Genomic DNA, 17,818 nt, shown 5'->3' with positions numbered 1-17,818 from the left:
CCAAAACAACCGTGGTCGACACCGGCTTCTACAACGCCTCCTCCGGCAACGCCTACGCCGCAAAGGCGACGTCTACCTCGACGCATGCCGTGACTGCATCGCAGAGCTTCTCTGCACATGCCCCAACCAAAGGCAAGCCGTCCGCTGGGACTGGGACGAACGCTGCCTGCTGCGCTACTCCGACGCCGCATTTTATAGAGAAATGGAGACTTCACCCATGGTGAACTGGACGAATGTGTTCCCCGCGTCCAAGCCTGAGCAGTTCGACGACGTTTTGAGGCCGCTGCGGGATCGGATCATTTACGAGGCGGCTGGTAGGGGCCCGCTGAGGAAAGTTGCGGCTGCGGATGACAAAGCGCCTGCGTTTCAGCAGATTTTTGCGATTGTGCAGTGCACCCCGGATTTGGTTAGAGAGGAGTGCGCCAGCTGCTTGCCTAATGCTAAATCTAATGCGAATGTTTATTGTTATCGGAGTAAAGGGTGTAGAATTTACTTCCCCAGCTGCACTCTTCGTTATGAGTTAGTAGAATGCGAGGTTCATTACCAAAGTAGTAAAATGATTAGGGACGGGTAAAAAAGGAATTTAGTGTCGGGGAACGGAAGGAGTAATTAATGGAGTATTATGTGTGTTAATTAATCTTTATTAAATTTGTATATAAGAAACTAAATTATTCCTAGTAGTAATGAAAGTGCACAAGAAATGGGCTGTAAAGTCCACACGCATGCCTTGCCTTGGGCCTTGGCAATTGGCCTTGACGACAGGTGAAATTCGAGAGTACTACCCGTTGTAGAAGGAGGATTCCTCGATTCATCTGCCTTTTTACTGTTTATAGTTTCTGTTTTTTTGTGTTTTTTTTTCAGTAATTTCTGTGTTTTATCCGCTTCTTATCCAATTTTTGTTTGGGTTGTATTACGTGGGCAAGTTGTTTATTTGTATTCAATGCACAATAAAAAATTAAATCATCTTGCATTTTTGCAGCTGCAGGGAAGGGTGATGGTGATACAATCAGAAATGTTATCATTATAATGGTATCAGCTGTGTTGTTGAGCCTAGCTGTTTCTGTTGTCATGGGGTTAAGAAAAAGAAAAACACAAAAACCAAAACAAGTTATTCATCAGAGTAAGCACTTGATCATCTTCATAATTCATACTAGTAGTATCTTTTGTTTAGCTCAAGAGAATGTTGAACTTATTGAAGATGTGGACGAGATTAGCATGGCCGAATCGTTCCAATATCCTTTCAGCACGATCAAAACTGCGACAAATGATTTCTCCAAAGATAACAAGCTAGGGGAGGGTGGATTCGGTCCTGTTTACAAGGTAATTCAAACGTTTACACGAAATTGCGGGTTTTGTTGACAAGAGAGAACTTTAAATGTTTTTGTGATATGAGAAAATCAGGGAAAGCTTCAAGATGGTAAAGAGATAGCAGTGAAGAGGCTGTCAAGAGATTCAGGACAAGGTATAGTGGAATTCAAGAATGAAGTGCTCTACTATTAGCAAAGCTTCAACACAGGAATTTGGTTAGACTCTTGGGTTTTTCCGTACAAGGGAAGGAGAAGTTTCTCATTTATGAATTTGTTCAAAATGCAAGCCTAGATCACTTCATATTTGGTAACATATTTTTCTTTACATGTACATGATGTCTCAATACAATCATATATCATCTTATATAACACTTGTGATTGGAGTTGTAGATCGAGTATTTCGCGCACATTTGGATTGGGATACACGTTACAAGATCTTAAGGGGTATCGCGAGGGGTATTCTATACTTGCATGAAGATTCTCGACTCAAAATCATTCACCGTGATTTAAAAGCTAGCAATATACTCCTAGACAAAGAGATGAATCCCAAAATTGCTGACTTTGGTACGGCAAGACTATTCGGGCAAGAAGAAACTCAAGGAAATACCAGCCGAGTTGTCGGAACACAGTAAGTACTAGCTATAAGCCTATAACTAATTAATCATGTAATCTTAGGTCATAAAAACTTGCTATATGTATGCAGTGGATATATGCCACCAGAATACGTATTATATGGCCAGTTCTCAATCAAATCCGATATCTTCAGCTTCGGAGTTCTGGTCCTGGAAATTATCAGTGGGCACAGAAACAACAATTTCCGCAATGGAGAGAACGTGGAGGCCATACTAAGTTTTGTAAGCATTTCATTTTTTAAAAAATCAGATTGGAACATTTTAATGATCCAAAATATTATAGACATGGAAAAACTGGCGTGAAGGGACAGCACCAAATGCGGTGGATTCGGGTTTGAGATCCGGTTCGGGTTTAATGAGTGAGATGTTGAGGTGCATGCATATAGGTTTGCTGTGTGTTCAAGAAAATGCGACTGAGCGGCCGACCATGTCTCCGGTTGTGATCATGCTGAGCCGCGCCTCCATAAGCCTGGCTGTGCAGTCTGAGCCTGCTTTTTAGGATGCCAGCGGCTATACTTCTCGATACGAGTCCATCAACAATCAGCAGAGGCTAGTTTCTGCAGATGATCGATCAGATCATTCATCCAACGATGTTTCCATCACCGATTTATATCCACGATGATCTCCAAACACACCATGTTTTTACGTTGATCTATTCAGATGTCAGTGTTTTTTTCTGATTTATCATTTTGTATTTAAGGATGAGAAAGATGTGTTCTATCCAAAATAAACAAAGAATAATAATGATATGATTAGGTATATAAAAATACGTGTAAATAAGAAAAGCGAACTATTTTTGGTCCAGTCTATGCAGTGTTGACATGATACAAAAACACAATTCAAATACATACGAAGTTAATATAAACATTTGTGGAGCAGAATCAGCGCGGATGTAAGTCGGTAATGGAGGCATCATTTCGCGAGGAACGGAGAGACTGCTGATATGGCCGAGAAGAAGTAATGTGGTGAGAATTTGTGGAGTTGTGAACCAGTGATGCAGTTTAAAATGCTGGCTGCGAAGGCAAGTTTAAGGTTATGGAGGAACTGCTTAGCATAAGCACCACAGAAGCCATGGTTGGCCGATCTGCCGCATCTTCCTGAACACACAGCAAACCAATATGAATGCATCTTACCATCTCATTTGTCGACCCCGAACCACTCCTCAAAAATGGATCCACCACTTCTCCGCCTCTTCCTACTTGCCAACTTTCCCAAGCCTGCAACATTCATTAATCTCACTTTTCAGTCACTAACTATAGTTATTCGGTCTATAAAAATGTTATATGCTTTAGTACTTACGAAGCTTAGGAGGTCTCCTACGCTGTCACCCCTGCTTCGAAAGCCATTGATTTTTCGGCCGCTGATGATTTCAAGGACTAATACTCCAAAGCTGTAGACGTCGGACTTGATTGAGAACTGGTCGTGTATTATGTATTCTGGCGGCATATAACCGCTGGAGTTTACAGTTCTTAGTATTCTTGTAACTCAATAAAACTGATTAAACTGTGTCACTTTCTATGTTCCCACAACTCAGCTTGTATTTCCCTACGTTTCATCTTGTCCGAACAATCACGCCATGCCAAAGTCTGCAATCTTGGGTCTCATCTCACTGTCTAGAAGTATATTACTTGCTTTTAAATCACGGTGAATGATTTTGAGCCGAGAATCTTCATGCAAGTAGAGGATTCCCCTCGCAATACCTCCTATAATCTAGTAACGTATATCCCAGTCCAAATATGAATGCCTCTTACCGAGTCTGCATTTCCAAATGAAAAATGAGTTAGCTTATGTTCACATATGATTAGGTAAGTAAATAAGATTGAATGTTACCAAATATGAAGTTATCCAAGCTTGCATTTTGAACAAATTCATATACAAGCAGTTTCTCCATTCCTTCCAAGGCAAAACCTAATAACCTAACTAGATTTCTGTGTTGAAGCTTAGCCAATAAGAGAACCTCATTCTTAAATTCGATATCACACTGCCCGGAATCCCTCGACAATCTTTTCACGGCAATTTCTTGACCATTAGGAAGTTTCCCCTGGAATGATGCACAACAAAAAATGTCTTCAGTTTTTGAATTTGTTACACAATCACTCTTGCTCTGATCTATTTATATGGAGAATATCTACCTTGTAAACAGCCCCAAATCCACCTTGGCCCAACTTATCATGATCAGAGAAATCATTTGTTGCGGCTTTGATTGTGCTGAAAGGATATTGCAGAGACTCGACTACGCTAATCTCGTCGACATCTTCAAGAAATTATGAACAAACATTTGAGTCTAATACTTTGAATTAAAGCAACAAAGATGAATAACTTACTTTGAGGGCTTTCCATTAGTTTCTGCTTCATTCTCTTTCTTAAAAATGTGATAGCTGATACAAGAAATACTATCAAGCACACGACAACTACAACCACAATTATGACAATAGTTTGAGTTGTGCTACCATTTTTTTTTCCTGCCAAAAACACAGAATTCAGACAAAACAGGGGAAGAACCCATTTGATCTACAAGCCCAAACACAAGAATTCTGATCTATAAACCCAAACACGAGAATTAAAACCACAAAACTAGCCTAATCAGTACTAATAATATTACTCCACATATCAAACATGAGAGCTTATCTCAAAATACTAATCTATTAAGAGAGAAACACTAGAGTCTGTAACAATGAACTACAACTAAAACAGAATCAAACCTTCAGAAGAAGAGTTTATAACATATGATAGAGTATAGACAGTTAAGATTACCTGACGGCGCAGGAACAAACTCTAGTTCCTGAAGCCTAGTCTCATTGAAAAAAGAGTGGTCTCAAAACGAAGTTCGCAACTGGGCGTAACGACTCTACCCCCTCTTCTCCCTTAGCAGCATTGCGGTATTTCTGAAGTGACACCAATGAAACAGCTAGTACACTCCTCCGATGACAAATCCGGGGTGCACTGAACAAACCCGAAAATCATTTGAAAGTCGTGTTAGGGATATTTACTCAAATGTGAACAATAGGATATCCTGAAAGGTGTGAAACACTTTCAGATCAAATCAATTTGATGGTTCTACCAATATTTGATCGGATACAATTCAGGTTTAGAAGTTTCGTATGTAGATTCTGCAATCCCACTTTGAACCGAAAATGATCAATAAGAAGAGGCCTGAAACGAAACGTCGCGTCTTTTCACGAAACGTTGCGTCTCTTCGTTTCTTAACCGATTTTAATGGTTTTTCTAAAGGGTTTCGAAAATTGCAAATTAGTCCTTCGACTATCAGAAAATGTATTTCCGGATGAATTTTCTATACCGCTCGACCCCGCCAGGGGCAGCCGCCCCCGAACCTCGTCTAATCATAATGAATTCATATCAATATTATTTAAATGGACACCTCGATTAATTTTTTGACTACTATTTTGACCTTGACAAACAATTGAATTTGTCGCAGCGAGGAAAAGTTATGCCGATGAAATGTTCACTCTTGTACAGTTGTACTCCGAAGTGCGAACCGTTGAAAAAAAAATTTGTAGTAAAAAAAATTAAAGAATTGTAAATAATACTTCCTCATTCCGCCAAATATTCACAATTTGATCCTGGCACGGCAGAGGGAGTAAGTATATGAAATCTGAAACGAGGATTGTAACTATCAATTTTTCGTCTTTTCCTTTGCTTGAATTTTTTTTGGAAGGTAATGTTTGAAATTGTCCAATGAAGGGAAACCTCCCAACCTTGTTTCATACACTTCTATCCCTTCCGGGGTGTTCAGTTTGCAAGATTGTATCCTGGATTAAATTTATAGTGTGTTTAGTTCATGATATTCATTCTCACAACTCAATCTTAGATGGATAATCTTATATTGTCCATATGACTAAAATAATCTCACAACTCAATCTTATATTATATCTTGGTATTATTTTATCTTGTCAACCGAACACCACCTTCGTGAATAAATATCACCACCAGAAAATTTAAAAAACAGTGAGACGAATGGTAGGCCAAGTCCACACTCCAAACCATTCAAGTCAAAGAAATCAAATAGTACATGACAGTTACACGATATTAAATGAAATCCAGGAGCACTATAGGGGTGTATCTCGCTTTGTGGGAATTATATATAGTTTCGAATTCTGCATTTCCTTTTAAGTTATTTCTATGTTCTTTCCGCTTCTTCTTCGAATTCCAAGTTTGGATTGTATTACTTCCAACAAGTTGTTCATTTCATCATGTGTAATCAGTTTACAATAAAAATTAAAACATTATGGTGATACAACCAGAAATATTATCATTATAGTGGTCTCAGTTGTGTGGTTGAGCCTGTTGTTAAGAAAAGTAAATACAAAACCAAACAAGTTCTTCATCAGAGTAAGCACTTGATCTTCTTCATAGTTCATACTGGTAGTATCGTTAGTTTAGCTCATGAGAAAGTTGAACTTATTGAAGATATGGATGAGATTAGCATGGCCAATCACACCTTACACACCTTGTTTTACGTTGATCTCAGTGTTTTTGTTTGGTTTTAGTTACTTTCTTCAATTCTGTCATTTTGTATGGAAGGATGAGAAAGATGTGTTCTGTCCAAAATAACCAAAGATTAATGATATTATTAGGTACATCAAAAGGAGTAAATAAGAAAAACTGAACTATTTTTGGTCAGGTCTATGTAGAGCTGACAATGTTGACATGATACGAATTGAATATATACTTTCTTGGAGCGGAATCAGCGCGGATGTAAGTCAGTAATGGAGGCATCATTTTGTGAGGAACGGCGAGACTGCTGAGACGGCCGAGAAGAAGTCTTGTGGTGAGAATTTGTGGAGTCGGAGTTGTGAATCAGTGACGCATCCGAACCATAACCACTCCCACTGGAAGCATAAAATGCTGGCTCCGAAGGTAAGTTTAAGGTTATGGAGAAGCTACTCAGCATAAGTACCACAGAGGCCATGGTTGGCCGATCCGCGGGATCTTCCTGTACACACAACAAACCAATATGGATGCATCTCAGCATCTCATTCATCGAACCCGAACCACTCCTCAAAAATGGATCCACCACTTCTCCACCTCTTCCCTCTTGCCAACTTTCCCATGCCTGCAACATTCATTAATCTCACTTTTTAATCACTAACTGTAGTTAAGTGGTCAAAGTATGATTAGTACTTACAAAGCTTAGGAGGTCCCCCACGCTGTCACCCCCGCTTCGAAAGCCATTATTTTTTCGGCCACTGATGATTTCAAGGACTAATACTCCAAAGCTGTATACGTCCGACTTGATTGAGAACTGACCGTGTATTAGGTACTCTGGTGGCATATATCCGCTGTAGTTTACAGATTTTAGTATTCTAATAACTTAATCAAATTGTTTAATCTGTTTAACTTACTATGTGCCCACAACTCGACTAGTATTTCCCTGCGTTTGATCTTGTCCGAACAATCTTGCCATACCAAAGTCGGCAATCTTGGGACTCATCTCTCTGTCTAGAAGTATATTACTTGCTTTTAAATCACGGTGAATGATCCTGAGACGAGAATCTTCGTGCAAGTAGAGTATTCCCCTCGCAATACCTCCTATGATCTTGTAGCGTCTATCCCAATCCAAATCTGAATGCTTAACTGAGTCTACATGTCCAATTGCAAACAAGTTAGCATTAATATATGTTGTGTTTAAGTGAATTAAGGATAAATGTTACCGAATATGAAGTTATCCAAGCTAGCATTTTGAACATATTCATATACCAACAACTTCTCCATTCCTTCTAAGGAGAAACCTAACAGTCTAACCAGATTCCTGTGTTGAAGCTTAGCTAATAACAGAACCTCATTCTTGAATTCCATATCGCCCTGCCCTGAATCTCTTGACAATCTTTTCACTGCAATTTCTTGACTATTTGGAAGTTTCCCCTACAACACATTATTTGTGTTTAGATTTTGAATTTGTTACACCTATACTTTTTTCCATACTGTGCAGTATTGTATATTTATATCTACCTTGTAAACAGTACCAAATCCACCTTGGCCCAATCTATTATGATCAGAGAAATCATTTGTTGCGGCTTTGATTGTGCTGAAACTATACTGCAGAGATTCAGCTGTGCTAATATCGTCGACAGCTTCAATTAATTATGAACAAACATTTGAGTCCACTACTTAAACAAATTTTGTGTATAAAAGCAAGACTAGTAACTTACTTTGAGGAATTTCTGTTGCTTTCTGTTTCTTTCTCTCTCTCTTTCTTAGAAAGATGATAGCAGATACAGCCACTATCAAGCACACAACAATTACAACCACAATTATGACAATAGTTGTGTTACCATTTTTCTTTCCTGCAAAAAAAACCCCAGAAAACTAACGTATTGATTCAATTGGTCCAAGATGCTAATTCAATGTCAATATTGATTAATCATGCTACATACATGATAATCAGAGAGCTTATTTGACCAATAAACTTAAACAAGAGAATTATGAATTCAGACCAAACAAAAGAATTTGTTTATAAAAGCAAACACGAGAATTCATTCCAAAAGACTAGCCTAACAAACACTAATGTCAGATACCAAATTCATGTCAATTGAAGTACACCGGAAACAGAGTGAAACCTTATGAAGCAGAGTTTATAACAGAAGATAGACGGTTACGATTACCTGACGGTGGTGACTGTGGAGGCGGCTCGATAAGAGGAGGAGACGGAGGAACAAACTCAAGTTCCTGAAGCCTAGTCTCATTGAAAAACGGAACAGTCTCGAAACGAAGATTGCAACTTGGCCAGAGTACTCTGCCTCCTCTTTTCCCATCACAGCATTGCGGTATGCCCGAAATGGCACCAACCAAACAACTTGTACAATCCTGTGATGACAAATCGGGGGAGCACTGAACTAACCCGAAAATCATTTGAAAATCGGGTCCAGTTGCATTCCCAGCTGCCACCTTCCTCGTAGACGAGCCACCAGCAGCTCGTCTACGAAGGTCATCGAGCAACGTTCTGAGATCCGACCTGAACCGGTCTGGATTCGTCACGTTCTGTGTATTCATCAAGGAGTATACGGGCCTACTCTCCATAGTCCCGTAGACGGTAGCATTCGAGTATCGCAGAGTGCAGAACTCATCCCAGAAGACTGCCTCCTTCTGAACCGGGCACGAGCCCTCGAGTCTGGAGACGCCATTTTGCACGCATTCGCGGCACACGTCGAGTTGAACGTCGCCTCTGCACAGCGCGGCGGCGTTCACTCTGTCGGGGCCCTGCCCGGTCGAGGCGTTGTAGAAGCCATCGTTGCCGATGTCTGTGGAGAGAGAAGAGAGAGTGGTGTCGAGGTTAGCGCTGTAAGCGCTGTTGCTGCTGTAGTTGCCGTTGCTGCCGCAAGTGGCCCTGGATAAGTCCTGGGCGAAGAGATCTCTCGGGATCAACAACACGAAGAGCCCCAATAACAATCTTTGATAAGTCATAGTTTGAATGAATGCAGTTGTTCTGCAATTTTTGGAACATTAGTTGAGAATTGTTGGATGCTACCTTTTTTCTTATCATCCCTGAGTAAATTATAATTATTGAGATCAGATGGGATTATTTAACAATTCAAAGTCTACATTTGCAGCTCTATTATAACCATACAATTACTCAATAAAAAAATGTACCACATTCTATTTTCTATACTTAGTCATTTATCAGATGTTCCAGAAGGGACATGGCCATCTCCAAATTATTCACGTACATCTAAGGTTTTTTTTTTGCTGTTTTTTTAAAATCTTAGATGGATTGTATTTTCAATTATTCACCCATGCCTTTTACTTTATTGAGAAAAAAGAATTAAATAAATATCAAGCCATTTAACCAAACAAAAATATATTTTTAAATATATGTCACACTAAAAAGTTTATTCCAACTATTAACAAATTTTAAGCCATTTATGAATATATGTCTCACAATTTTTTTGCAGTATCTTTGTATTTGGTATTGTTTCATAGAAAAATGCAAAAATGAGTTTAGATTTAAATTTGCAGAATAATTGGAGAAATTTGTTATACCAAAAATGAAAACTTGGTGGATAATTGGAGAGATGGTCTAATAAGAAAATTGCCAGAATTATACAAGCGTGATATCTCCGTGTACCACGTGGTTGCGTGGAAATTCCATATTTCCATTATATTAATCTCCCCACTTATTAGTTTTTGGCCTAACATGTAAATAGAAATATCATTATTGACTTTGAACAATGTAATTTACCAGTCTCTTATATGGCGTGAATTTATGGGTGTTAAATTTTGATAGAGACAGCACTACGACATTTTGCCTCGGGATTACAGCTGTGCATTGACCGAATCAACAAGACTTTATTGATTATTTAAACCCCACAATCTAACATTCCGCGTTATCCATTGACTTTGACCTTCATATTGTCCTATCAACTTATTTCACAATCAAGAAAATTTAAAACATAATCAAATCAAGGGTCATGAGTCATGACATAGAAGCATTAGATCAAAAAATCATTTCCCTAAATAATTAGGTTAATTAACTAATTTTTTTTTTCTGTTTGGTTTATTTGGTTGGTATATAAAATTAACATTTCTTAATGTAGAACTGGATGAAGAAGTGCATGTTAGAGCAATCTAAAGGTTTTGTGGAGAGTCAAGAGAAAATATATATCGGTTAGGAAAAGTCTTATATGAACTCAAAGTCTCATACATGCACCTAGAATTGGTCCTGAAAAAAATTAATGAATACTTTGAGCAATAAGGAATAATAGTCTAAGAGAAAAAGTGAACCTACTCTGTACCAATGTTTTAAAAACCGGACCGACAAGCGAACCAGCACCGTTACCGGTTCACGGTTCAACCGGTCGAACCACTAGTTGAACCGGAATATATAATAAACATATATATTATATAGGGATGTATTCATTTCCTTTTTGCATATTTTCTCCTTTTTCCTTCTTGATCTCAGCCCCACGATTTTGTCATCCGACGATTAGATTAGTGCCACGTGTCATTTAATAATGCATATTTTCAGTTGAATAATGCACACCGACTAATAATGCACCATTATAGTGTAATAATGCAGATTTTTAGTTGAATAATGCACACCGACTAATAATGCACCATTACATTGTAATAATGCAGATCATCTGGACCGTTGATGAATGAGATCTAACGGCTCATATTAAGAAGAATAAAGGATCTAAGGGATGAATAGGAGAATAACGCTCCCCATATTATATATTATTAAATATATATAATAAAAACTGTGAATAAAAAAATAGCATTATCAAAATATCAAAAATGGCAGATTTGGTGCCACGCAATGCTGGTCAGCTTGCATTACAATACACTGACATGCCATGCTATGCTGGTCAGCTTGCATTACAATACCAACAAGTTCAAATACCAAAATACACAAGACCAATAAGTTCAAATATCTAAATACACTAAGTCTGTATCAAAATACATTAGTGTGACATATTTGGAGTAACCTAGGAAGATATTACTAGTAGAAAGAGTATTGGAGATTAATATATTTTCTAGATTCATGAACAATTAAATAATCCATCTACTACTATTACTATTATGTACTACTCGTATGGATACATGCATTTGTGTAGTTCATTCCTACACTGATATAAATACTCTTTATTTACCCAAACATTCAACAAGAATTCTCTACGCAAAGTATCGTCTCATCGAGGATGCAACTCGGTGATGGAAACATCATTGTTGGATGAATGGTCTGATTGATCAGCTACAGAAGCTCGGCTCTGCAGAATGTTGACGGATGACTCACGCTCCCTCGAACTGTAGTGTGAACGTCGGGGAGTATAGCCGCCGCCCGAAAAATAAAAAGCAGGCTCAGAAGGCACAGTCAGGCTTATGGATGCGCTGCTCAGCATGATCACAACTGACGCCATAGTCGGCCTCTCCCCTGCATTTTCTTGAACGCACAACAAACCGATATGCATGCACCTCAGCATCTCACTCATTGAACCCGACCCGGATCTCAAACCCGGATCCACCACATTTGCTGCTATCCCTTCGCGCCAGTTTTCCCATGCCTGTAATATTTTGGATCATTAAAATGTTCCAATCTGATTTTCAATCTGAATACAAATGAAGTGCTTACAAAACTAAGGAGATCTTCTACGTTGTCCCCACTGCGGAAATTGTTGCTCTTGCGCCCGCTGATGATTTCTAAAACCAGAACTCCAAAGCTGAAGACGTCGGATTTGATTGAGAATTGGCCGCGTATTATGTATTCTGGCGGCATATATCCACTGCAATATATGTACAACATGTTTTTAGAAACATGATTGCTTAGTTATAGAAATTTTTGTGATAGATACTTACTATGTTCCGACAATTCGGCTTGTATTTCCTTGAGTTTCATCTTGTCGGAATAATCTTGCCATACCAAAGTCAGCAATTTTGGGATTCATCTCTGTGTCTAGGAGTATATTACTGGCTTTTAAATCACGGTGAATGATCTTGAGTCTAGAATCCTCATGTAAGTAGAGAATACCCCTCGCGATACCCCCTATGATCTTGTAACGTCTCTCCCAGTCCAAATGTGTATGGCATCTTTTATCTACAATTCCAATCACAAGTGTTATATAACATGATACTACTACACGAGTGTATTGAGACAACTAAGAAAAAAATGTTACCAAATATGAAGTGATCTAGGCTTGCATTTTGAACCAATTCATATATGAGAAGCTTCTCCATCCCTTGTATGGAAAAACCCAAGAGTCTAACCAAATTCCTATGTTGAAGCTTGGCTAATAGTAGCACTTCATTCTTGAATTCTACTAAACCTTGTCCCGAACCCCTCGACAACCTCTTCACTGCAATCTCTTGACCATTTTGCAGCTTCCCCTGATTTCATCATATCACAAAATCATTTAAATTTCTTCGGAGTCACCAAAACTCAGAGTCTTGTTAAAAATTACCTTGTATACAGAGCCAAATCCACCTTCGCCCAGCTTGTTTTCTTCGGAGAAATCATTTGTCGCAGTCTTGATCGTGTCGAAAGGATATTGCAGGGATTCGACCGTGCTAATCTCATCCACATCTTCAACAACAAATATTTGAAAATCTATAAGCTCAACATTCCCTTGAGCAAATATGAAGAAGAAGATCATAAAATACTTACTCTTATAAAGAACTTGTTTTGATTTTTGTGTTTTCCTCTTCCCTAACCAGATGACTGCAGAAACACCTAGTATCAGGCTGAACACAACTGAAACCACAACAATAATGACAATATTCCTGGTTGTATTACCATCACCCTTCCCTGAAAAAAAATCAAGATGGTTTAGTTTTGTTTTTTTATTTTCTACAGTACCGAAAACCGAGAGAACAAAAGGTACCAGACGAGGAAGGAGGCGGCGTGGGTGCAGGAGGGGACGGAGGAGGCAAAGGGTCGAACTCTCGGAGCCTAGTTTCGTTATAAAACGAAAATATCTCAAAACGAAGCGTGCAGCTCGGGGACATTACTCTACACCCTCTTTTCCCATCACAAGAAGCAGGTATATTAGTATTTGCATTAATCAAGCAGCTACTGCACTCCTCTTTCGTCAAATCCGGGGTGCACTGCAGCAGTGCGAATATGTCTTGAAAAGCAGGTCCACTTTCATTTCCAGCCGCAACTTTTCTAAGAGTGCCTCCATCAGCAGCATTGTTACGTAACCGATCTAGCAGGCCTCTCAAAACCTCCACGAACCGCTCTGGATCCGTCGTGTTGTAAGGGTTCCACAAGTACCACATCGGGGAAGTCTCCATTTCTCCGTAGAATGAGGCGTTGGAGTAACGGACCATGCAGCGTTCGTCCCAGCGGATGGCCTGCTTTTGGTAGGGGCAGGATCGGAGGAGGTTTTCCCGGGCTTCTCCGATGCAGTCGCGGCATTCGCTGAGCTGGACGTCGCCTCTGCAGAGGACGGCGGCGTTGGCTGTGTCTGTGCCGTTGCCGGAGGAGGCGTTGTAGAAGCCGGTATCGACCACGTTTCGGGATAGATCGGAGAGAGTGTTGTTGAGGTTGACGGCGTAGGCGCTGTTTCTTGTGTAGTTTCCGTTGTTTTGACAGCGGACTTGGGCCGAGGCTAACTGCGCTGCCTCGATCGACAAGATCATGGCAAGAAATAATAATCTTTGATGATTCATGGCAAGAAATGATATAGTGTTAAGATATGGACTTTGGGAGATCGATGAATGCAGGAATGCAGTGGCTCTCGACACCATTCGGAAACTGGACAGGACTGATTAATTTATTACTTCCTCGTGTCCATGTTAAATACTCCTTATTTTGACTTTTTATTTTGATCCTTGTTAATTACTCCCACAATAGAAGTCCTATTTAGTGTGAGTACGTGCTTTAAAAAATATAATGAAAATTGAGTTGAAATAAGTAAGTAGATTGTGGATCTCACATGTACAGTAGTTCTATAATAAAATATGACTGTGAAATAAGTTAGTGGAATGTGTGATCTACTTATCATTTATGGAAAAAATGAAATATGACTTATTGTGAGATTGACGGAAATAAATGACTCTTGGAATGGGGGGAGTATTTCATTTCATTTTTTTGACTAGCTCATTATACTCCTAGGTATAATAAGATTAATATCTAAAATTAGGACACAAATTCCAATTAATTTTTCCTCTTATTTTTATAATAAATTCAAGTAATTTTCTTATAACTATCACCAGTCAACTATTCTTGCAAAAAGGTTGAGACAGTTAGTGGGAGCGGAAGGAGTATAGCACTTGTTATTATTATGATGTAATTAGTTTATAGTATGTATTTTAATTGTGAGGGGTTTTATTTAATTAAGCTTTACATTTCAGTTAATATAATATTTAATTAATTTTTTGGTTGAATGATTCACGGAGTACTTTTTTCATTTACGCAGATTTTAATTTAGCTAGTGTTTTTATTGGTTTGCTAAACTATGACTTTTTAAATTTACACGGAGTCGTTAATATTAGCAAGTAACGTGTCCAATATAGGCTTTGCTAAACGAAAAGAAAATTTCATGTGAATGATTTGTGAGTGCAGACTTGGTCTACCTTCCCTTCACTACTTTATTTTATGGTACAGATGGTTAGAATTGTAAGAGACAAGGTTTGGGAAGTTTCCCATCATTTTACCCTGTCAAACGCCGCATGATATATATATTTATTGGGTCATGTTAGATTGAGATTTTTTTAGCTTAATTGATAATTGAGATACATTTTCAGCCACTCATCCACAACATTTTTGAAAACTTCAAGTAGATTATGTCAACTCAGGGATATTATCGTCAATAGCCTTCACATCAAATGTCAATAGTCTGCCCATCAAATGTCAACAACTTATAGTTGACATTATATGTGTATAGTTGACATGACTTGTATATGTAGTTGACATTATATGTGTGTAGTTGACATGAATTGTATATGTAGTTGACAAAAAAATGTAAAAAAATTAAAATAAAATTTAAAAATAAAATTTAAAAAATATTTATTGAATAAAATGTACCATAAATTACCATTCTGCCCTTTCATAATTAATTAATCTAAAAATATTTTTCATATGACAAATTCAGGACCATTCATTTAATAAAAATGAATGGCTGATAATGCATCTCAATTATCAATTAGGCTAAAAAATCTCAATTGATCACAACCTTATATTTATATATAATTGTCGGTTAATAAAATATGACTTGAATGAAGTTTTGGAATATGAGAGGTACTTATTATTGATAGTAAAAATTAATTGAGATTTCAAAACTTGGATATACTAAAATGGCAAATTAGGACTCTTGGTATCAGACGGAGGGATTTTTGTACATTATTTGCAATGATCTTTTTTTGGACATATTTGAGATTTTATATCTTCGAATGAATGGTATTTTGTTGCAACATACGAGATGATACTCTCTCTATCCGAAAATTTGTCACTTATTTCCATTTTCGTCATTCCCAAAATATTTATCACCTTTCATTTTTAACATTTTTGGCAGTGAATTTCACGCTCTATTTTCCACTAACTCATTCTCATTCACATTTTGTTATAAAACTAATACTCCCTCCGTCCCATTAAATATGCAACATTTGCTTTTCGGCACGAGATTTTATGTAGTGTTGTTTTGTGAGTTAATGAAGAGAGAGTAAAGTAAGAGAGAAGAAAAAGTAGAAAGAGTATTGTTTCCATTTTTAGAAACGTTTCATTTTTAATGGGACAGACCAAAAAGGAAAACGTTTCATTTCTAATAGGACAGAGGGAGTATATAAAAGTAGGACCCACATCCCATTAACTTTTTCAATCCACTTTTTATTATATATTTTTTAAAACCCGTGCTGGGTCAAAAGGCAACAAATTATAAGTGCCGGGTCAAAAGGCGACAAATTATAAGGGATGGAGGGAGTACCATTTATTGTTTTTCAGCTATTGATTCTTTAAGTCTTTATAAAAGTATAAAAGCTTGTTTCCACCGGTTAGCACCACACGGGTGAACATTTCATCCTCGCTGCGACAAATTCAATTGCTTTGTAAAGTTCAAGGTAGTAGTAATAATTTAATAAAGGTGCCCAGTTAAATGGAGTACTACACTAATAGGAGTATAAAACTCACGATTTAATAAGGCAATGTAAAAACAGAAACTTGATCAAAAATTGCATTCAACAGTTCTCAGCTTATGTTCTAAATATGAGTTACGAAAGATTGTTGGTGGGGTTGTTGGTGCTGTTGATGCAGACAGATCTTTTAGCCTTGGGCCAAACCATTTGCGCAGCAACGGCAATCACGCCAGCAACAGCGCATACAGCCACTGGCGGAGCCCCCATATTTTGTGTATGTAATATAGTTTTGAGATAAATATTACAGAAAGGATTGGTGGTGTAGTGGTTGGCAAGCCACTTTCTTGAAGCGGAGGCTAAAGATCGAGTCTCGTTGTTGACTCTATTTCTGTTTTTTATATGTATACTTATGTACTTACATTTTTTTATTCGTAGATTGTTATCTTGAATCTATTTTGTTGTAAGTTTTTATTATGTTCTTTGTGTTAGTTTATACTTGTATATATACATAATTAATTTTAGCTTGTTTATATTTTAATGTATTATTTTTTATATGTTGCATGTTTATTTATTACTCTCTCCATCCCAAGATATTAGACTCGTGTACCACTTTGGAGTGTCTCAACATACTTGAGTCATTTCTATTTATAGTAAAAATCTACTTTATTACCAACCCTACTTACACCATTAAATAACACCTCCTAAATTCTTGTGCCAAAAGAAACGAGTCTATGATCTTGGGACGGAGGGAGCACGAAATTTTGTACCCCCAGCTTAAAATGTCTGGATCCGCCACTGCATACAGCGCTAACCTCAACGCCACTCTCTCTTCTCTCTCTACCAACATCGACAATGACGGCTTCTACAACGCCTCGGCCGGGCAGGTACCCGACCGAGTCAACGCCCTCACACTGTGACGTCCAGCTCCGGAGCCAATCTCGTGGACTCGTGCCCGGTTCAGAAGGAGGGCATCCCTGGGATGCTGATTGCACATTGCGATACTCGAATGCTACCGTCTACGGGACTCTGGCGACTGCTCCCGCATACTGAGTGATTAGTGCAGAAACGTGATGAGTCCGGAGCGGTTTAGAGAGGCTATGAGAGCGTTGCTCAATAATCTTAGTAGACGAGCCGCAGGCGGCTCGTCTACGATAAAGGTGGCAGCTGACTATACAACTGGACCCGATTATCAAACGACTTTCGGTATGGTTTAGTGCAGCCCGGATTTGACATCGGAGTATTGTAATAGTTGTTTGGTCGGTGCCATTTCAGAAATACCGCGATGCTGTGATGGGAAAAGAGGGGCTAGAGTCCTCAGGCCCAGTTGTTATGTTCGGTTTGAGTCCACTCCGTTTT

The 17,818-nt window shown here is 38.4% G+C and overlaps 2 protein-coding genes and 1 pseudogene across 2 annotated transcripts; 1 reads left to right on the top strand and 2 right to left on the bottom strand.

Annotated features, from left to right (window-relative positions):
• The first annotated feature begins 202 nt into the window (after window positions 1–202).
• Window positions 203–2,564, top strand: LOC121777898 (annotated as a pseudogene).
• Window positions 2,565–2,719: 155 nt separating this feature from the next.
• LOC121777930 (putative receptor-like protein kinase At4g00960) lies at window positions 2,720–4,962 on the bottom strand. The gene is made up of 6 exons (XM_042175264.1): window positions 4,694–4,962; window positions 4,264–4,401; window positions 4,072–4,193; window positions 3,770–3,980; window positions 3,239–3,695; window positions 2,720–3,156 (listed from the first exon to the last, which is right to left on the bottom strand). The coding sequence occupies exons 2-5, from the start codon at window positions 4,292–4,294 to the stop codon at window positions 3,643–3,645; spliced, it is 417 nt and encodes a 138-aa protein (XP_042031198.1). The 5' UTR covers window positions 4,295–4,401; window positions 4,694–4,962; the 3' UTR covers window positions 2,720–3,156; window positions 3,239–3,642.
• Window positions 4,963–6,508: 1,546 nt separating this feature from the next.
• Window positions 6,509–14,152, bottom strand: LOC121777897. The gene is given in 13 exon segments (XM_042175233.1): window positions 6,509–7,013; window positions 7,086–7,239; window positions 7,303–7,540; window positions 7,612–7,822; window positions 7,910–8,244; window positions 8,563–9,391; window positions 11,590–11,958; window positions 12,027–12,177; window positions 12,251–12,488; window positions 12,568–12,778; window positions 12,853–12,974; window positions 13,056–13,196; window positions 13,273–14,152. Coding segments are annotated over 13 exon segments (4,236 nt in total). The 5' UTR covers window positions 14,141–14,152; the 3' UTR covers window positions 6,509–6,644.
• Window positions 14,153–17,818: the final 3,666 nt, after the last annotated feature.

The sequence above is a fragment of the Salvia splendens genome, chromosome 18, assembly GCF_004379255.2.
Source record: "Salvia splendens isolate huo1 chromosome 18, SspV2, whole genome shotgun sequence".
NCBI classification, from domain to species: Eukaryota; Viridiplantae; Streptophyta; class Magnoliopsida; order Lamiales; family Lamiaceae; genus Salvia; species Salvia splendens.
The sequence above is the reverse complement of the archived record's forward strand: the minus strand, read 5'-3'. Positions and strand labels throughout refer to the sequence as shown.